Consider the following 22546-nt stretch of genomic DNA (forward strand, 5'->3'; position numbering starts at 1 on the left):
TTGGAGCTTGATAATTTGGTCACCATTCATTTGCATTGTGTTGCCAAACAAACATCAAATCTCAATGAAATATCATTAAAATATCTTTGTTTGTGTTCTGTGGAAGAAAGAAAGTCATGCAAGTTTGAGATGACATAAGATGGTGAGTAAATGAGTGAATGATCATTTTTGGGTAAACTATTCCTTTAATCATCCTGCAAAATAAGTTTTTGGTTACACCCTCCACCCCTATTTGGTATGTACAGTACATATCATGGGTGTCACTTTGTTTTAAAAAGTGGTGGGGACCGTTTTGAGATGTGTTGTGACATTATGGAGTAATGAATATTAATCAGTTATGTGCAGAGAATGTCAAATATAATATTACTGTTTTCATAAATGGTCAATCTTGATGACCAATTCAAGCGCTCTAATAAATATTTTACATGATTTATTTGATAACTTGATCCGGACATCTACCATACATCCGTATATGCCTTTGCACACCAAACGTGATTTTGCAGCGTGATTTGTCACCGCGATCAACATTTTGAATCGAAACAATGGATTCCTAATAAGCCATTCTCATCTGGAGCACACATTCACACAGAATGAATTTATTTTATAGAATTTTATAGAATAGAATTTATTTTCATGGTAAAGTTTTTGCCATTAATGCAAGGATGTCAGGGTTTTAATCCGCCCTAATAGAACTTTTAATTTTAATAAACCAAGATTGAATCTCTACGTCACTGGATATATATCACGAACAGGAACACATCTGTTTACATTTGGCCTTGCGATTTAACCCTCCTATTGTCTTAGGTTAATTTTTGACCTGGAATAAGAAAAGAATACAGTACTTTACAAATACCACATATTATTTGGTACTGGAACCAAATGTTGTGACTTTGTTAAGACTATCAAAACAAAAATTGTTGAATATAATTTTTTAAGAGAGATAATAATTTAAAACAAAATGTACCTTTAATTGTCTTATTGGGTCAATTGTGACCCGGATGGGAGTAACTAGTTGTGATCTTTCACCTTCGGACTTTCTAGATGTTATAAATAACTACCATGATGGATAGGGTACAATAAGGGTTAAAGGCCCCCAATGGTAAAAGACCTATTGGATGTTATTTTCTCCTAACAAATTAGAACTATTACGACACCTTTAACACTGCAACAAATTGTTTGACATTAGCTGGAAGGAATGGATTTGTTACAATGGATGTGCAAAGTGGGCCCATTTTGACTTCTAGAAAAGGCAATATATGCAATAGGCAATTTGTGAAATAGGCATGTACTAAAATTGTTACTCTAAAATGTACACTGTTGACTTTCTACATTCAGAATAAATCAGAAATGGTTGTGTTATAGTTGAGATATTATTAAATGCCAATAGTGATTGAAATAAATGTAAATTTAGACAATGTTTCCCAAGTTTCTTTAAAAAATCCTTAAATCATTTTAACCCATTAATATTCAATATATTTAATTTGTTTCCCTATAATTATACACTTTGGGACCACAATAAAAAAAAAAACATAAATGGGGGTCTTCAGAGCAGTTGTACACTGATCAAGAATTTATGTATTTTTAATGGTTTTCAATATTGGTCAAAAATGACCCAAAGCAAAAAAGAAGGGTGCAGTTTCTTAAGACAATAGAAAAGTTAACTGGAAAGGAGCACGAGGTGCGGAGCAAGTAGAGCGCACGTCTAGATGCACGAGAAAATTTTGTCGAATCAACGTCACTGATAACAGCCGCAACAAGCACACATCATAACATAAAAAATAACAATCTCCAGCACTGGACCGTTACTTATTATAACCAACACAAACTAAATGAAGAAATGTTTCTTCTACATTAGGCACTTATCTGACGAAAGCTATTTCAAAAAGTGGTGGGGACAAATTTGGCAAAGGCAAAAAGTGGTAAAGACACATCCCACCCTTCAGTGACGTTGATGGTGCCATCCTCACCTATGATCCACAGGATAAGAAGGTAGTCTATCAACTCCAGAGCAGGGCCCATGGCATCCTTCTTACCTTCATTGTAGACCAGTGAGTAAAGGTTTAGAAGCAGCAGAAAGGTGAAGTAGGAGGCGCTATGGATGATGAACTTGATAAATGGCGTGTGTATGATCTGGCCCACGCGGGAACGAGGCCCCAGCAGGTAGCAGACGGACAGCAAGGGCCACAGCAGCGCCACGCTCAAAACATACAGGATCTTCAAGCCTGTGTGCTTGCGTCGGTAGCTTGCCATCTCACCAAACCACACTGTGTTCAAGAACTGCTGACAGTTGGACTGGGCAACGAACTGTACAGGTCAGACCAACAGAAAACCCATACAAAAAAAAAAAAAAGACAACAAGATAGTGAGTTGTTTTTATTTTATTTTTTTATATAACAGACTGGTTTTGTCACTTAATAATGTTTAGAATTTTTGTAAATAAATATGTAAAGAAGTTAATATGAAGGCACAACTAATGTTTGTCTTCAAACCTAATTTCAAGCATTTAAGCATAAGCCTTAGATCAAAAGGTTTTTAAGATCATGACAAACGTATATGCAGTCAGATGTCTTCAAACATTAGACTGGTAGTTTAAGTTATGTTTAAAACAGTAAATCGTCCTTTTTAACCTCCTTTTGGTTGTATCTGATGGCCAGTTTGAGTCGACTGAGGTTCATGCGCTCCTCCATCAGGCCTCTCTTGTTAATATGGTCTTCATTGGAGGTGTGGTTCAGGATCACCTCCAGCTCACGTGAGTTGCGGGCCTGAGCCAGCAGGTCCTTGGCGAACATCTTGCACTGCTTGGCTAGTTCTTCATAATCATTCCTTTAACATAAAGAGAATGAGACACACAATGAGCTGTAGAAGAAAAGTTATTTTCTATCTATATCTGTGATGGACTTGGGTGACACTGCTTTGACTTCAATCAAAGAAAACTACTGCCTTATTTGGATGGTTACTATGTGACATATGAACATGAGGTAATTTCTAGCATCCACAATGCAAAAGTAATTTTCTTACTCAATATTTTTTTCTTAATAAGCTGGCTACCACCCCTGGAGTTTGCAAGCTCCCTAGTTCGAATCCCAGGGTGTGCTGAGTGATTCCAGCCAGGTCTCCGAAGCAACCAAATTGGCCCGGTTGCTAGGGAGGGTAGAGTCACATGGGGTAAACTCCTCGTGGTCACTATAATGTGGTTCGTTCTCAGTGGGGCGCGTGGTGAGTTGAGCGTGGTTGCCGCGGTGGATGGCGTGAAGCCTCCACGTGCGCTATGTCTCCGTGGCAACGCGCTCAACAAGCTACATGATAAGATGCGTGGGTTGACGGTCTCAGACGCGGAGGCAACTGAGATTCGGCCTCCGCCACCCGGAGAGGCGAATCACTACGCGACCACGAGGACTTAGAGCGCATTGGGCATTCCAAATTGGGAGAAAGAAAAATAAATAAATAAATAAATAAATCTTATTTTCCCAGTAAAAATATCCAAACATCCTTAAAACATACTGTAAATTTACTTGCATATTATCTTACCTGAATAAGATGTTATGGGTAACACTTTAAAATAAGGTTGTATTCATTAATACAAGTTAACTACATTAATTAACATGAGTTACAGTGAACAATACTTTTATATTATTATTTGTATATTATATTATTTGTATATTAAAAGTGTATATATATATTTACGACCATGAAACAGTTTGTCACACTACGATGCTATTTTCTGTTACACTACCGAAAAATGTAGTTAAGTTAGTAGCACTTATAGTTATGCTTATAGTATGCTACTTATAGTTAGTTACTCCCCAACCCTGGACACAATTAGTGTTCAAATATTGCTAAAATACCTTTGTTTAAGACTACTTCCTTATCAAAATCAATCAGCAATCTCCATTTATCAGAAAGCTTTAGAAGATTTCTTTCACTAATCACTCTTGCATTACCGAAACTCCACCTCCACCAGACTCAGCTCTTTCAGGTCAGCGCTGAGTTCAAACGCTCTCAGAATGGGATCCTCCTCTGTCAGCATGATCAGCGATGGGCTTGCGAGGCACCGGTAGATATCTAGACGAAACCTGAAGAGACACAGATGGAGAGGGATGAAGGAGAACTTTCTAAACAAGAGCCTGGAACTCAGTTGGGATGGGACTATCTGTTTGTCTGAAATTGAAATGCACCATATGGAAATAAAATGGGTTGAGAACACCTTAAACACTGACTTAAAGTCAGCAATTATTTCTTCTGGGTCTTGAGAACTGCTTTTGAGATAACATAATTAGGCAAGTTAAACGAACCTTTCATTCATTTTATAGTTTGAATTGGAAAAGTAGTTACCTTGAGTGACGAAGACTGTCCTTCTTGTTCTTGGCATTACAGAGGGTGCACTCGCAGCCTACAGCATGAGGTCGGGGTAGAGAGATGTCCTGCTTCAAGAGCATCGTCAAAATCTCATAATTGTTCCTGTGGGCAGCAAGAATAACTGGAGCAACATCCATGGTGGTGGAATACTCTGGGTTTTGGATGCGCTGCATCAGTTTCTACAAAACAAGAAACACAAAGGGGATTTAGCAATTTTGCAACATGAATTCAGTTTCAAGTCACTACAAATGAGAAGAAATCAAATCAAATAATACAGCAGAAGGAAAACTCCACTAATACAAACAACACATTGATGAAAGTATTGTCTGAGAAAGGAAAATTATGCATATATTTTTTATTATTTCTATTTTAATTTGTCCTTTAGTTTGGTTTTCATTAGTTTTTACTCCATGGCTGTTATTTTTTTATTTAGTTCTAGTTATGTCAGTGTTGTCTAGTTTAAGTTACATTTTAGTTTTACAGTATATTTAGTGTTTATTTTAGTTTTAGTTATTTTAGTTTTAGTTAAAGCATTTTAGGGCTGCTAAAGTTAATGCGCTAACTGATATCATTTAAATATGTTACATTTCTCTAAACTGTCTAATGTTATCAATATTTAGTGGCATCTTCATGTTTAATGAAGGCAGTTTGTAAAGGCTTTAAACATTATGATAATATGCACATCAAAAACTAAAATTTAAATAAATTAGGAGGTAATTTTTATTTTATTTAAGTTTCTAAGTTAGTTTAGTTTCAGTTTTCTTAATTATGTTTTACAAACAACTAACAATGTAATTTAACACAAATGTTCTCATTTATTTATTGTTTTAGTTTCTATTAACAATTACTTGATTTAATTATACTGTATCACCTCCCATTCCCATCTATCAGTCTCCCATTCATGGTGAAAACACTTGAAAGGGTTGTTTTCAATCAGAGCCCTGCCTTTCAATCACAGAACAAGCTGCTAGATGACAATCAGTCTGGCTTTAAAAATTGACATTCCACAGAGACTGCCCTGCTGTCAGCCATTGAATCCCTGAGACAGGCGAGAGCTGAGACCACCTCCGCCGGGTATCCCCCCACAGACTTCCCATTCCCCAGCATGCTCGCTTGCCCCGATCGCGTGTTTGGACGAGATCACCGGCTCGTCTCAGGGCGGGTTCAACATCTCATCTGGTGCCCCGGAAGATGACAAGTTATCGAGCGCAGCATCGGAGAGTGGGCTCGTCCCGTCTGACGCTGAGGCTTCGGCTGGGCTTCCTCCTTCGGGAACAGTCGCCCAGTCTCAGGAGAAGTTTCCTTGTTTCCTGGGTCACATGTCCGGTGTGCACACCCGTCATCACAACCGCCGTCCACTGTTCCTTTTTGGCAGAGTTAGCGCTCCAGCGGCGGACCCCCCGCCCCTGGGCGCCCAGCTGTGGCACGAATACCCCCACACAGGATTAGTGCCGATGGACCTCGGGGACGAGACTCCTCCTCCCCACTCCTTAGCCAATCTCATGGTGGGCGGCAGAAACCAGGTAAGTGCTTCGATGCCCCTCGACGTGGCACCTTGAGCTCTGCCCTGCAGCGAGGCCCCACCCGCCGGTACGTCCGACACTATTATCCCCTTGGTCCCCCTCGCCCGGAGTTTGGACGCGTGGTTCGCGTTTTCCAACCCGTTGCGATGGCTGACCCGGACTCTCCGACTTGGCTACGCGATTCAGTTCGCCAGGCGCCCGCCCAGGTTCAGCGGCGTCCGCTTCACCTCAGTGAAGTGCGAGAACGCCACTACCTTGCGTGTGGAGATCGCGACCCTCCTGAGCAAGGCCGCGATAGAGCCTGTAACTCCAGCCGAGATGAGGAAAGGGTTCTACAGCCCTTACTTCATCGTACCAAAGAAAGGCATTGGGTTGCGACCAATCTTGGACCTGCGAGTACTGAACCGGGCCTTGCACAGACTCCCGTTCAAGATGCTGATGCAAAAATGCATTCTAGTGAGCGTCCGACATCTAGATTAGTTCACGGCGGTAGACCTGAAGGACGCATACTTCCACGTCTTGGTCCTACCTCGACACAGACCCTTCCTGCAGTTTGCCTTCGAGGGCCAGGCGTACCAGTACAAGATCCTCCCCTTCGGCTTGTCCTTGTCCCCTCGCGTCTTTATGAAAGTCGCAGAGGCAGCCCTTGTCCCGCTAAGGGAAGTGGGCATCCACATTCTCAACTATCTCAACGACTGGCTGATCTTAGCTCACTCTTGAAAGTTGCTATGTGCACAAAGGGACCTCATGCTTCGACACCTCAGCCAACTGGGGCTTCGGGTCAACTGGGAAAAGAGCAAGCTCTCCCCGGTTCAGAGCATCCCTTTTCTTGGTCTGGAGTTGGACTCAGTCTCGATGACAGTGTGTCTCACAGCGAATTCCCCTGAGGAAGGACCTTCTTTCTCAGGGACGGGGCACCATCTGGCACCCGCGACCGGACCTCTGGAATCTCCACGTCTGGCCCTTGGACAGGACACGGAGGACTTAAGTGGCCTACCGCCCATGGTGGTAGACACGATCACTCAGGCAAGGGCTACCTCTACAAGGCGCCTGTATGCCTTGAAGGGGCACCTGTTCGCTAAGTGGTGTTCTTCCCGACGCGAAGACCCCCAGAGATGCGCAGTCGGATTGGTGCTTTCCTTCCTGCAGGAGAGGTTGGAGGGGAAGCTGTCCCCCTCCACCTTGAAGGTGTATGTAGCCGCTATTTCGGCTCATCACAATGCAGTAGATGGTAAGTACTTGGGGAAGCACGACTTGATCATCAGGTTCCTGAGAGGCGCTAGGTGGTTGATCCCCTCTAGACCGCACCTCGTTCCCCTGTGGGACCTCTCTGTAGTCCTTCACGGTCTACGGGGAGCTCCCCTTGAGCCCTTGGAGTCATCTGAGCTTAAGGCACTCTCTTTCAAAACTGCCCTCCTGACTGCGCTCACTTCCATCAAGAACATAGGGGACCTGCAAGCGTTCTCTGTCAGCGAATCGTGCCTGGAGTTTGGTCCGGGTTACTCTCACGTGATCCTGAGACTCCGACCGGGCTATGTACCCAAGGTTCCCATGACCCCTTTTAAGGATTAGGTGGTGAACCAGCAAGCACTGCTCCAGGAGGAGGCAGACACAGCCTTGGCGTTGCTGTGTTCGGTGCAAGCTTTATGCATTATTTGGATCGCACGCAGAGCTTTAGAAGCTCCGAGCAGCTCTTTGTCTGCTTTGGTGGACAGCGGAAAGGAAGCACTGTCTCCAAACAGAGGATCGCCCACTGGGTCATTGACGCCATCGCTATGGCATATCAAGCTCAGGACGTGCCACCCCCTGCGGGGTTATGAGCCCACTCTACCAGGAGTGTGGTGGCCTCCTGGGCCATGGCCAGTGGTGCCTCTTTGGCAGACATTTGCAGAGCAGCGGGCTGGGCAACACCCAACACCTTTGCGAGGTTCTACAATCTCCTGGTTGAGTCGGTTTTGTCCCGTGTAGTGGCAGGCACAAGCAGGTAAGTTCCGGGACAGCTGGCCGGGTGTACCGCTTGCGCATAGCGCCTTTCCCCTCCCTTGAGGGGAAGATGTGCGCTCTTGACTCCCAGTAGTGTTCACAGACTGTGATCCCTGGATGACTTCCTCCTTAGCCCTGTGGCAGTTGAGTTTGCGGAGAAACTCGCTGCCGGCTCAGTAAGTGAGCTGGAAAGGCCCTGTACTGAGATAGGTGCTTCGCATGCGGTGGTTCCCCTTGGGTAGGACCTACCATGCGACTCTCCACATGACATACTTCCGACAAGACTCGGTAAGACCATGTGATGTATTTCCACTTGAAGTGCAGAGGACAGACTCAATGGCTGCTAAGTTGAACTGTATCAGCAGCACCCGTGGCAGGTTGAACTTCCTCAACTGGCAAAGGAAGTACAACCTCTGCTGGGCCTTTATCACAGTGGAGTCAATGTGGGTCTCCCAATTCAGGTCCTGTGAGATGGTAGTGCCCAGGAACCTGAATGACTCTGCTGCCAGTGCTGTTTAGAATGGTGAAGGGGGTCAGTGTTGGGGTGTTCCTCCTAAAGTCCACAATCATCTCCACTGTTTTGAGCGTGTTCAGCTCCAGGTTGTTTTGATTGCACCAGACAGCAAGCTGTTTAACCTCCATTCTGTATGCAGACTCATTGTCATCTCGGATGAGGCCGATGACAGTGGTGTTGTCTGCAAACTTCAGGAGCTTGACAGAGGGGTCCTTGGCGATGCAGTCATTGGTGTAGAGGGAGAAGAGTAGTGGGGAGAGCACACATCCCTGGGGCGCACCAGTGCTGATTGTACAAATGCTGGAAATAAATTTCCCCTGTCTCACAAGCTGCTGCCTGTCTGTCAGAAAGCTGGAAATCCACTGACAGATAGACGTGGGAAGCTTAGTCTGGAGTATAGCTGGGATGATGGTGTTGAAAGCCGAACTGAAGGCCACAAAAAGGATCCTTGCATATGTTCCTTTCTTTGTTAATTGTATGAATCAATAAAAACTGTTAATCAGAAAAACAAAGCTACGCAGTGTCCAGTTCGGTCCTTTCAGGGAATCAAGGTTACAGTAGTAACCAAGACATTCCCTTTCAAGTCTGTCACTTCAACGCTGTGTCATAAGCTGACATTATGGAAGCAGTGTACCATAACACTGTTCTACTGATTTACACACACATGACAATGTCTACTAGCCAACAGGGTAGTAAAGAGCATTGGGATGACCTCCCTTTCGTACTGAAAAATAGAAAGAGGGACAAGAAATAAACCATTTATAGTAAAGCAAAACAATGACTCTAGACATTCCGGATAGTGGAAGATTGCGTAAATAGCTCTGCTTCACACAGAGTGGGAAGAGGAGAGACAAAAAAATTTATATAGACTGGAATGTGATACAATGGCACTGGCCGAGAGGGTAGTGGACCAATGAAAATAACCCTCTTCGCAATTTAGTGTAGAAAAGAGAGGATGACATGGAAAAAAAACAGTCTGTCAACATAAGCAATGACAATAGCCGACCAGGGTAGTGAAACATTGCACAAAGCTCTACTTTGCACAGTGGGAAGGGAAGAGATAAAAAAGGCTATAGACCATGCAAGTAACACAATGACACGAGCCAACAGGGTGGTGAAACATTGACATATATCAACCCTCCTTTGTAGCTAGAACCTGGGAAGAGAGGGAGTACACAACCAAGTTATAAAACCTGGCAAAGGTGTTAGGGGAAGCCCAGCCTGCAGTTGGACAGATGTTCTCTAAGGACACACCCTTTGGCTATGCCCAGGAGGAGGCCACGGTCCTGGTGCAATAAGCATAAATGATCATTAGACACTGTATCCTTCCCTGTACTCGAGACAATGTTACCCAACCCTAGAGATGTACTCTCGACCCTAAAGAGGAAAATTCTGGCAATGTGGCATCTGATTCCAGTTTATATGCCCGTGATGATGCATGCATAAGGGGCAGAACACCAAGTGCCACCTTTGAATTTGGCCTGATTTTATGGGGTTTCAGAGATCGTTACTCCTAAGACATAGCTTCCATGGTGTCAGCTACTGACGCAGCATTAAAGTGTCCAACTTGAAATGAAAGCATGGTTATTTGTTTTCATTTACAGTAGTGGTGATGCTACTTGTAGTCTAATGCCACGTACACACAAGTCTCCATGTCGCCAAGTAGCTGCATTGTTGGACATAGTAGACTATAGCTGGTCCCTCTAAAGTTATTGGTGGGCTTCACAACTGGCCATAGCTTTTGAAAATCTGATCACAGATTAGATATTGCCAGTAAAAATGACTAAGTTCAGGTATGTAACTCTACATGGTGTCAGCTCGCTAACATGTGACATGTCTAGCCAATAGGCTCACATGGTGTAAGCTGAAAGGTCTTTGACATGTAATTGGGTAGCCAATCACTTAGCATACTCTCTCTTTGCCTAACATTTACATTTGCTCAGTTTGCAAAATGTCTTCACTGCAACGCGCTGCGAGAATGTTTTCTGAAAATGCTATTTGCTCAGTTGATTGTTGGGGCTGACAGATTGCTAACAGAAGCAATTCTTTAACAAGGTAAACCATAGCCAAATTAGGCACTGTCACACATAGCTATCTTAGGTCATTAGTTTAAAAAATCCACATATAACTAGGCTAAATCACTAGTAAATTAAGCTCTGGGCTTTCCTGGCCAGGTACACATTATGACTCAGGTCACTAGCCGTTTAAGCAATTTGGCCAAGCAGGCACAGACGCACATAGAGATTTAGTTCATAAGAATGATGCCATTCGGCCAAGAAGGCCAGCTAGCATACACTCTGTGCACATGGCTCTTCAGAGCAGCAGCAGTACACAATTTTTGGCTGTAGATCTGCTTGTTTGGGGGTTGTGTTTTGTGTCATGGGTTTGTGCAGCTTGTTTTGTTTAGGGATTATATTTATGTCTAATTGTGCCGCAGCACATATAGATAGATGTATCTTTACTGATCCCCCATAGGAGAAATTTAGTTTGACACAGCAGCAGCATAAGTATGAGCAGATAACAGAATGGATAAAAAATGTCCATAAATACCTATGCAAATGTAAAATCAAAATATGAGATAAAATAATACAACTATAACATTAAACGATCAATAAAAAGAATATATTCATGTGTCACGAACGCCGGTGAAGATTCCTTAATCGACCACCGGAGGTCTCACTCACCTGAATATTAACATTGAACTACACTTCCCAAGTGCCCACATGCCTGGACTGATTACCCTACACCTGCCTCATATCACTCAGACTATTTAAGCCCGATGTGTGTGTTAATTCATTGCGAAGTCTTGTTTTCCCCAGCTACATTTCTGATCGTTATTACGTACTCTGTTGATCTAGCTGTGTTTGACTCTGCTTTGGATTTAGCTTGTATGATTCTCTGCTGCCTGCCTGTTACTGTGTTTGCCTGGACTATCTCTATTGCTGTTTTGCTGCCTGCCCCGATCCTTTGCCTGTTTGACTATGTTACTGCCCTGTCTCTGATATTGTTTGTTGCCCTGGTTATTTTACCCACGCATGTTTGTACTCTGAACTTGTTGTGTTAATAAACTGCACATGGATCCCACTCAGCCTGAGTCAGTGTTACAACATGTGCAAGTACTCAATATTTTATATACTCCACTACTTCCAATCACTAAATTACATACATATACATATCCTTTACAATAACAATTACTATGAATAGTGGTGTGTGGTACTGCAACTCAAGTCAGTGGAGTGAGAGGAGATACTAGGTACTGTGTCATACATGCTTGATGCAGCATTGTATTTGTCTAATCTTGCAGCAGCAGCATATCCACATGCTTAACTCAGCATGTCTGTGTATATTCTAGCAGTAGCAAGTCTTCGTACTTAGTCTGCCAAAGCAGCAGCAGTGTAGCAGATCTAGTCGGCCAAGTCCAATATCTTATCAATGTCATACCCGTGTAACATGCTAAATCTTTTCAAGAGTTGTCATGACACAAATGACTAAGTTCAGGCATGAAACTCTACATGTTGCAAGCTGGTAGGTTCTTTGAACTTGTTATCTGTTAGCCAATCAGCTCTCTCACATATGATATGTCAAGCCTATCAGCTCACATAATGTAAGCTGTTAGGTCTTTGACATTTAATTGGGTAGCCAATCAACTTGCATGCTCTCTCTTTGCCAACATTTAAATTTGCTCGGTTTGCAAGTAAGCCGGTTTCACTGCGTCGTGCTGTGAGAGTTTTTTTCTGGATCTCTTCTCCCCATCTTCACGAGTCTGGATCTATTACATGGGGATTGTATTTACATCTAATTGTGCAGCAGAATATCATTCGTGCTTAATGCAGCATGTCTTGTGTCTGTCTAATCGTGCAGCAGCAGCAGAATGTCCAAATGCTTAACTCAGCATGTCTGTGTATGTTCTAGCAGTAGCATGTCTCTGTACTTGCTCTGCAGCAGCAGCAGTAGCGTAGCAGATCTAGTCCAGCAAGACCAGTATCCTATCAATATGTCATACCTACATTAACATGCTAAATCTTTCTGAAAGTTGTCATGACCGAACTAAGATATCATTCTAATTTGACAAGGAATCAGTTTTCTTTTCACTAAAAATAAAATTCTGCAGGGTAAAGCGCTTGTAAATGAATTGCAGCAGTGCTCATTGCATCATTTTATAAACAAGAACAAAAATTATTAATGCATGAATCAAACTCATTAGAGTGCTGACAATTTTGCAGTTTTCCATGCATCATTTCCATATCATATCCCTGAATGTGGTCAGAAGCAAATAATATAGAGCAGCGAAATCACAAATAGTAAAATGAACTTCATCTTGTCTGCACTCGACTAGTATCTCAAAGGAGATGGATCACGTGAGCTCCACTGGCTACACTCCCTTTTTAGTCACCGCATTGCATCACTGCTCATATGTATAAACTTTTCTCAACTTTGCAACACGCCCACATCACATTGTACAGGGTCGCTGTCATCTGCAACTCTCATTGAAAATTTAGGCTTGCTTTGTCACTGGAAATGTGTGAATGCCCCTTAAGAGTTGATAAATATACTGTAAGTGAGGAAACCAAGGGGTCAGTGAGAAAAAAATGTAATAAACTGACCAATGAATAAATGTGGATGAATCCTAAAACTAAAATAAATGACACATTAGAAAAGAACGTGAAAAAGAACTAATAATTGCAAAAGAGCCCAACCGCAATAGAAGGCTTGGAAGAGCGTCTGGGGCGATGATTTAGCAGGATGTCAACAGCTCCTACAACTTCTGAATCGATAGCCACTAATAATGCATCTGTGGCCTGAAAAACACACACACAAACACGCACACACACGCACACACACACATACACATTTTATTTCAAATGAACAGATTGGTTTCATCTAATGTAATGTTCATAATGAAATACTAACATAAATTTATGCATACCTGGCAGCCGTGGTCCAGCAGCAACTGCAATATGTCTAGATTCTCATTTTCAATTGAAATGGTGACGGCATCCCTCCCCAACACATCCACACAATTAATGTTTAATTCACCATGTTGTTTCTCCTCAAGAAGCTTCTTCACCATGTAGTAGTCCCCTTAAAAATACAGCCGGGTAACAATACATCAATGCAGTGGTTATTGTATATGCAATACACCTAAATAAGTTATCACCAAGAGAACACTACGGTCAAGGGTCTGTGATGGAAAGTAACAAAGCCCTTAAAGGAGAGATATCCTTCCCAGAGTCATGTTTAGGATTTCTTTATATGGTAAGAATATCAACTGACTCTTGTCTGCACAATGTAACCAGTGGAAAGCAAAATTCTGTTTCTGGAATGCTTGGAAATAAACTATGCACTGCTGCTTAAACATTTAATAGAGCTACAGTCACTGAAACAAGTGTTTGGATACTTAAAAAGCCACACTTAAAAATGTATAAATGTAATTGCATTAAATAACAAAATATCAAACCAAGTGGATTTTGTATAGAAAGATAGTACAAGCACACTTTTCAAGTAAACACTTCACAAAACAAAATGTTTGTTAGGTTTAAGATGGTAAAACAATACATACAGTATACTGTTTAAAATGAAGACATAAAGTTTTAGGACACTATTTATAGTATAGTATACTATACAAATAAAAATGACTTGACTTGAGGGGAACAGACTTTATACATCCACTAAAAATCACCTTGACCCCAGTTGGTTAAAAGTCACTGAGCAAAATATGGCATAATATGAGAAAAGCTTTGTAGATGACTAGATGACAGACACATTGTGTGTGTGTGTGTGTGTGTGTGTGTGTGTGTGTGTATATATATATATTAAATAACACATTAATTGTCATCTATATGAACAGATAATTTGCTTATGGTTGCTGGCAAAATGATGATCCATCTTTACAATAAAATTATGGTTTTAAATATACACTGATGAGCCAAAACATTATGATCACCTGCCTAATAAGCTGTTGGTCTTCCGCGTGCTGCCAAAACAGCTCTGACCCATCAAGGCATGGACTCTAGAAGACCTCTGAAGGTGTCCTGTGGTATCTGGCACCAAGACATAAGCAGCAGATCCTTCAAGTCCTGTAAGTTGCGAGGAGGAGCCGCTGTGGATCGGACTTGTTGGTCCAGCCCATCCCACAGATGCTCAATCTGTTTGAGATCTGGGGAATATGGAGGACAAGTCAACAACTTGAACTCTTTGTCATGTTCCTCAAACCATTCCCGAACAATGTGTGTAGTGTGGCAGGGTGCATTATCCTGCTGAAAGAGGCTACTGCCATCAGGGAATACCACTGAAGGGGTCCAAATGAATGGCCGGACCCAGGGTTTCCCAGCAGAATATTGAGCAGTGCATCACACTCCCTCCACCGGCTTGTCATCTTCCAACAGGTCATCCTGGTGCCAGCACTTCCCCAGGTAAATGGCCGTCCACGTGATATAAAAGAAAACAGGACTCATCGGACCAGGCGACCTTCTTCCACTGCTCCAAGGTCCAGTTCTGACACTCGCATGCCCATTGTAGGCGCTTTTGATGGTGGACAGGGGTCATCATTGGCACTCTGACCGGTCTGCGGCTATGCAGCCCCAAACGCAGCAGGGTGTGATGAACTTTGTTTTGTGACACATTCCTCCCGTAACCATCATTAAAATTTCCTGTGACTTGTGCCACAGTAGACCTTCTGTCGGTTCGGAGCAGACGGGATAGTTGTGCATCAATGAGCCTTGGGTGCTCAACACCCTGTCGCCGGTTTGTGGTTTGTCCCTCCTCGGACAACTGTCGGTAGGTACTCACCCCACAAGCCTTGCCGTTTAAGAGATGCTCTGACCCAGATTTCCGACCATAACAATTTGGCCCTTGTCAAAGTTGCTCAGGTATTTACTCCTGCCCATTTCTCCTGCATTCAACATGTTGACTACGAGAACTGATTGTAATCTACCCAGACCTTGACGTGGCCTAGCTAGGAGATGATCAATGTTATTCGCTTCACCTGTGAGTGGTCATAATGTTTTGGCTCATCGGTGTATGTTTCTGTATCAATGTTCCATTTTCCATTTCTAATACGACAAATTAAAATGAATTTAACTTTCGATATTAGAAGTTAGCCTATATATATATACAGGTGCATCTCAATAAATTAGAATGTCGTGGAAAAGTTCATTTATTTCAGTAATTCAACTCAAATTGTGAAACTCGTGTATTAAATAAATTCAATGCACACAGACTGAAGTAGTTTAAGTCTTTGGTTCTTTTAATTGTGATGATTTTGGCTCACATTTAACAAAAACCCACCAATTCACTATCTCAACAAATTAGAATATGGTGACATGCCAATCAGCTAATCAACTCAAAACACCTGCAAAGGTTTCCTGAGCCTTCAAAATGGTCTCTCAGTTTGGTTCACTAGGCTACACAATCATGGGGAAGACTGCTGATCTGACAGTTGTCCAGAAGACAATCATTGACACCCTTCACAAGGAGGGTAAGCCACAAACATTCATTGCCAAAGAAGCTGGCTGTTCACAGAGTGCTGTATCCAAGCATGTTAAGAGAAAGTTGAGTGGAAGGAAAAAGTGTGGAAGAAAAAGATGCACAACCAACTGAGAGAACCGCAGCCTTATGAGGATTGTCAAGCAAAATCGATTCAAGAATTTGGGTGAACTTCACAAGGAATGGACTGAGGCTGGGGTCAAGGCCACCACACACAGATGTGTCAAGGAATTTGGCTACAGTTGTCGTATTCCTCTTGTTAAGCCACTCCTGAACCACAGACAACGTCAGAGGCGTCTTACCTGGGCTAAGGAGAAGAAGAACTGGACTGTTGCCCAGTGGTCCAAAGTCCTCTTTTCAGATGAGAGCAAGTTTTGTATTTCATTTGGAAACCAAGGTCCTAGAGTCTGGAGGAAGGGTGGAGAAGCTCATAGCCCAAGTTGCTTGAAGTCCAGTGTTAAGTTTCCACAGTCTGTGATGATTTGAGGTACAATGTCATCTGCTGGTGTTGGTCCATTGTGTTTTTTGAAAACCAAAGTCACTGCACCCATTTACCAAGAAATTTTGGAGCACTTCATGCTTCCTTCTGCTGACCAGCTTTTTAAAGATGCTGATTTCATTTTCCAGCAGGATTTGGCACCTGCCCACACTGCCAAAAGCACCAAAAGTTGGTTAAATGACCATGGTGTTGGTGTGCTTGACTGGCCAGCAAACTCACCAGACCTGAACCCCATAGAGAATCTATGGGGTATTGTCAAGAGGAAAATGAGAAACAAGAGACCAAAAAATGCAGATGAGCTGAAGGCCACTGTCAAAGAAACCTGGGCTTCCATACCACCTCATCAGTGCCACAAACTGATCACCTCCATGCCACGCCGAATTGAGGCAGTAATTAAAGCAAAAGGAGCCCCTACCAAGTATTGAGTACATATACAGTAAATGAACGTACTTTCCAGAAGGCCAACAATTCACTAAAAATGTTTTTTTTATTGGTCTTATGATGTATTCTAATTTGTTGAGATAGTGAATTGGTGGGTTTTTGTTAAATGTGAGCCAAAATCATCACAATTAAAAGAACCAAAGACTTAAACTACTTCAGTCTGTGTGCACTGAATTTATTTAATACACGAGTTTCACAATTTGAGTTGAATTACTGAAATAAATGAACTTTTCCATGACATTCTAATTTGAGATGCACCTGTATATAGGGGAGACTTGGACTTATTGTCACATGGGGAAGTTGTCAAAATGTCTATATCTTTGTAATGACAATATTTGAAGACAAAAGCAGAGGTTTTGTATGTTGGTTTCAAACACCTAGTTTAAACTCCTGTTAAATTAGAATCTTCAAAGTAAATTTATATACAATTTATCAATTACAATTTTTATAGTCTTAAACAATGTTTTGATATTTTTGTCCATTTCATTTTCCGTATTTTTTGTTTTGGTGGTGGTGTGAGGAGGGAATTCATCCCACCCAATGTTCACATGAAACCCACAGTGCATCCGGAAAGTATTCACAGCGCTTCACTTTTTCCACATTATGTTATGTTACAGCCTTAAGGACCTTCAATGCTGCAGAAATTTTTCTGTACCCTTCCCCAGATCTGTGCCTCGATACAATCCTGTCTCGGAGGTCTACAGACAATTCCTTGGACTTCATGGCTTGGTTTGTGCTCTGACATGCACTGTTAACTGTGGGACCTTATATAGACAGGTGTGTGCCTTTTCAAATCATGTCCAATCAACTGAATTTACCACAGGTGGACTCCAATCAAATTGTAGAAACATCTCAAGGATGATCAGTGGAAACAGGATGCACCTGAGCTCAATTTTGAGTGTTATGGCAAAGGCTGTGAATACTTATGTACATGTGATTCTTTTCGTTTTTTATTTTTAATAAATTTGCAAAGATTTCAAACAAACTTCTTTCACGTTGTCATTATGTGGTATTGTTTGTAGAATTTTGAGGAAAATATTTAATTTAATCCATTTTGGAATAAGGCTGTAACATAACAAAATGTGGAAGAAGTGAAGCGCTGTGAATACTTTCCGGATGCACTGTACAGCAGTAGTGTAGTGACAGGTTCCACTGTGACAACGTACTCCATATCGCGTGACAACATGCCCCACTAGTGGGCTTGCACACTCAACTTGTCACTACACACATGTATTTAGCTAAGTTATACTATATTTAGTAGATGCACAATATATTATAAAATCTAAATAAATCAGAGCAGTAACTAACGCAATGTAAAACATTTCACAATAATGTATGTATAATAATACATTTTATTTAGTATTGTAATTAAGGTGTGTATTTTATTTTTGTGCATATAGTTTATGTTCTCTGAAGTAATAAATGAACTCACCCTTCTCGCAGGCCAGCAGAAAGAGCTTCTCATCAAGAGTGGTCTCCTCCTTCACCTCTCTGACGTCCTTCAACGCCAGATATTTATCCGGAGAGGACGTGTCCGTGCCCTGATAAAGAGCCGCCATTATAACGGAGAGAGAATACGGCAAAGCACTGATGTGCATCCCACTGAACAGAGTCTTACACCTTTATACGCATGAAACCTCCGAAACCGCAATAAAAAATACACAATCCCCGATCAATCCTGATGTAAAGGATTTGTATGCGCTCTGGCAAGTCCTGGACTATGAAAAACAGAGATTGATTCCTGTCAGACCTATATATCATCTCTATAACATCTGCGTCTCGTATTATGTGTATGACACGGTGGAGAAAGCATCAATCAGCACGTGAAACGATAAGCTAATGGTCTTCGTAAACAAATCTTCTCCAAACGATAACAAACACAAGATCAGGCTGGAGCATCGTTGTGTTGCGCTGGTGCTGATGGTGCTGTGAATGCGCATGCGCGCTTCCTGCTGTTGGCGCATCAGTGACTGCAAAGATCCGTAGGAGAAAACGTTTTCACAACGCTTAATTGGGTGGATGTCACGAAAGGTCATATTTCACCAAAAAAAAAAAAAAAAAAAGTGTACCACTACAATAAGGTTCCATTTGTTAACATTAGTTAATGCATTAGGTATCGTGAATTAACAATGAACAATGTATTTTTTTTTTACAGCATTTATTAATCTTTGTTAATTTTAGTTAATAAAAATACAGTTGTTCATTGTTAGTTCATGTTAGTTCATAGTGCATTAACTAATATTAAGACATACAACTTTTAAATTTAAAAATGTATAACTATATGTTGAAATTATCATTAATCCAGTTTAATAAATGCTGTAAAAGTACTGTTCATTGTCAGTTCATGTTAACTGTTGTTAACTAATGCTAACAAATGGAACCTTATTGTAAAATGTTACCAAAAAAATAATATATATATTATTAAGTTATTACATTGTGACATTATTTTCATAACAAGTACAATTTTTTAGCAATTATTATTATTGACCCCCACATGACTTCTGTGTGCATTTTCCATACAATTTTTTTTATTTGTAACTAGTAGCACCTAATAAACAAAAAATAAATAAATAAATATACAGCAAATAGTTTTCCTAAAAATGTATGTCCTCATATGTGGACAGCGGGACTAAGTTGTGAAATTTTATGAAATACCAAGTTATAGAAAGTCAGATATTTTTCAACAAATAGTTTATTATGTTTCCAGGAGTGTTGGTTATTCAGGAGACATTATAGACATTACAGCTGATTTTCTAGAAAGATGAACACATAATTCTGATTAAAAGTAATGGCCAGCATCATCAACTCACTTCCAATCATGTTAAAATAAAATTTTGAATTATAAAATTCTGAATCTATGTATTGATTACCATTGTCCCATGTCTGCCAAACATGTTGAGTGGTCCATACATCATCTGCAGCCTGAAACTGAACTTTTGGTGGGATTTAAGGAGTGAATGCACTAAGCTGCATCGAGAGCTATAGGATGCTCACTTGCTCCCTATTTAGTGAATGACTTAACCTTCAGTGTGCTGTCTGTTCGAACAAGTAATGATAAATTATTTAAATGGTAAAGTATATATATTGCCTACACCATGGTTGTATTGATTGCACTGTCTTTAATTTATACTCATTTCAACAGAAAAAGTCATTGTATGTCTATTACAGTATTTTTTACTGCAATACTTTAGAATGGCATTACAGTAATGAGAATAATGGACCTACAGAGCTTAGATATTCTTCTAACAATCTTTGTTTGTGTTCAGCATAAGAAAGAAAGTCATGCACATCTGGGATGGCATGATGTGAGAATTTAAAATTTTGGGTGAACTAACCCTTTAACCAGGGCTCGGGGTAGAAAATGCCACTTAAACATAAATGGACACTCCATATCCACAGTTTTCCTGACCAAGCAATGGGGCGACGCCATGATTATTCTGATTGCCGTTGAACTGTTTTCTGGTTCCTGTCTCCATAAGAAGCAATGTAAAAATGACCAAAATGAGCAATCGAGAAGGAGAACAACAAGAATTTTAAGTGTAAGTTGGAGTAAAAATGAGTTCTGGCTCAATTTGTGCAGTTGTTGGCTGTCAAAACAACTTAAAGTAGTTAATGATATCAATGTAACTTACCTCGAGCCATCGCTTCATGTCATCTACCCTCTCAAAGATGGCCATTGCGACTGTAAAGTATCAGCACAATGGAGCCACATGTTATATTATTTGGAGTGATTATTCACACCCAGGTGTAAATAGCACCTGCCACACAGCACAGCAATTTGCATCACAATAGTCTATTTGGAAACAGCTGCAGTTTCCTGTATCCTCTCTTAACATTATCTTAAATACTGCTTATAATAATACATACAAATTAATATAACAGTAGTTTTACAATAGTAATATTGTAGTATCCATGTTTTTTTTTTTTGTTTTTTTTTTTGGCGGAAAACATACTTGATGCAATTAACAATGGTGTTACAACAGTAATATGGTGTTAATATAGTAACTATGTTTATTTTTTACATGTTTAATGGAGTTGATGTCGATACTATAGAAATTCTACCACTGAGCGATGACATCTCAGATCATTACCTCGTCTCTTGTATGCTGCGATCAGCTAATGTTACTCAATCTACATCACGCTATCATTCAGGTAGAACTATTCTTTCAACCACTAAAGATAGCTTCACTTATAATCTTCCAGAATTGTCTCACATACTCAGTAAGCCAAAAAGTCTAGAAGAACTTGATGTAATAACAGAAAATATAAATACAGTCTAGCACTCTTGATAGTGTCGCCCCCCTTCGATTAAAGAAAATTAAAGAAAAAATCCTCACACCATGGTACAATGATTACACTCATGCTCTCAAGAGAGCTCCTCGGAAAATGAAGAACATGTGGAAGAACACAAAATTAGAAGTATTTTGCGGTGCATGGAAGGATAGTGTCTGTAGCTACAGACAGGCACTAAAAGCTGCCAGGTCAGCATATTTTAGCAAACTCATAGAAAATAACCACGACAATCCTAGGTGTTTATTCCATTCCGTAACTAAATTGGTTAGGAATAAAGCCTCGACTGAACCAGATATTCTGTCGCAGCACAATAGTAATAACTTCATGAATTTCTTTACTGATAAAATAGAAATAATCAGAAATAAAATTGAAATTATGCAATCAACTGTCACAGCACCTCAGAAAACAGTGTCTCATAACTTTCCTCACGAGCAATTTCAATCCTTCGCTGTCATAATTCATGAAGAGCTAACAAAACTTATAAAAAAATCAAAAGCCACAACATGTGTTATATCCAATACCAACTAAGCTCTTAAAAGAGGTATTCCCTGTAATCTCAGAACCTCTTCTTAATATTATTAACTCCTCGCTATCCTTAGGACATGTCCCAAGAAACTTTAAAATGGCAGTTATCAAACCGCTTATTAAGAAGTGACAGCTTCATCTTGGCAAATTGGCTAGTTACAGACCGATTTCAAATCTCCCATTTATGTTGAAAATACTAGAAAAGGTAGTGTCCTCCCAACTATGTTCATTTCTGCAGGGAAATGGTATATATGAACAATTTCAGTCAGGATTTAGGCCCCATCACAGTACAGAGATTGCACCTATCAAAGTTACATATGACTTGCTCTTATCATATGATTGCGGCTGCATTTCTCTTCTAGTGCTTTTAGATCTTAGTGCTGCCTTCGACACGATAGATCAAGACATTCTCTTGAATAGGCTAGAGAATTATTTTGGCATTTGTGGACTTGCATTAGCATGGTTTAGGTCCTATTTATCAGACCGCTACCACTTTGTATGTGTAACCGAGGAATTGTCAAATCAAACAAAAGTTAAATATGGAGTGCCACAGGGATCAGTTTAAGGACCTCTGCTTTTCTCCTTATGTATGCTTCCCCTGGGATATTATCAGGAATCGTGGAATAAGTTTCCACTGTTATGCCTACAATACCCAATTTTATATTTCTTCTAAACCCAACGAAATTTCACAATTCTCCAAATTAGCAGAGTGTATAAATGAAATCAAAGATTGGATGGCCAGAAATTTCCTTCAACTCAGTACCGACAAAACAGAGGTACTAATTATTCAACGAAAAACCTCTAAAAATAAGCCACTAAAATATTATTTGACTCGATGGATGTACTGTTACGTCATCTTCTACAACGAAGAACTTAGGTGTTATATTTGATACCAATCTGTCCTTTGAAAATCTAATTTCCAATGTT

General features: G+C 40.8%; 1 protein-coding gene across 1 annotated transcript in view; it reads right to left on the bottom strand.

Moving 5' to 3' along the window:
• Window positions 1–18748, bottom strand: part of LOC127432022 (short transient receptor potential channel 1-like) — a 42843-nt gene extending 24095 nt beyond the window's left edge. Inside the window, exons 1-7 of the mRNA XM_051682767.1 lie at window positions 18234–18748; window positions 13304–13458; window positions 13074–13175; window positions 4333–4535; window positions 3942–4073; window positions 2628–2823; window positions 1968–2304 (exon numbers count right to left, since the gene is read on the bottom strand). Coding sequence (XP_051538727.1) covers window positions 1968–2304; window positions 2628–2823; window positions 3942–4073; window positions 4333–4535; window positions 13074–13175; window positions 13304–13458; window positions 18234–18399 — 1291 coding nt within the window. The 5' untranslated portion in view covers window positions 18400–18748. The remainder of the gene's footprint in view (window positions 1–1967; window positions 2305–2627; window positions 2824–3941; window positions 4074–4332; window positions 4536–13073; window positions 13176–13303; window positions 13459–18233) is intronic.
• Between the last annotated feature and the right edge of the window lie 3798 nt (window positions 18749–22546).

The sequence above is a fragment of the Myxocyprinus asiaticus genome, chromosome 41 (genome assembly GCF_019703515.2).
Source record: "Myxocyprinus asiaticus isolate MX2 ecotype Aquarium Trade chromosome 41, UBuf_Myxa_2, whole genome shotgun sequence".
In the NCBI taxonomy this organism is placed as follows: Eukaryota; Metazoa; Chordata; class Actinopteri; order Cypriniformes; family Catostomidae; genus Myxocyprinus; species Myxocyprinus asiaticus.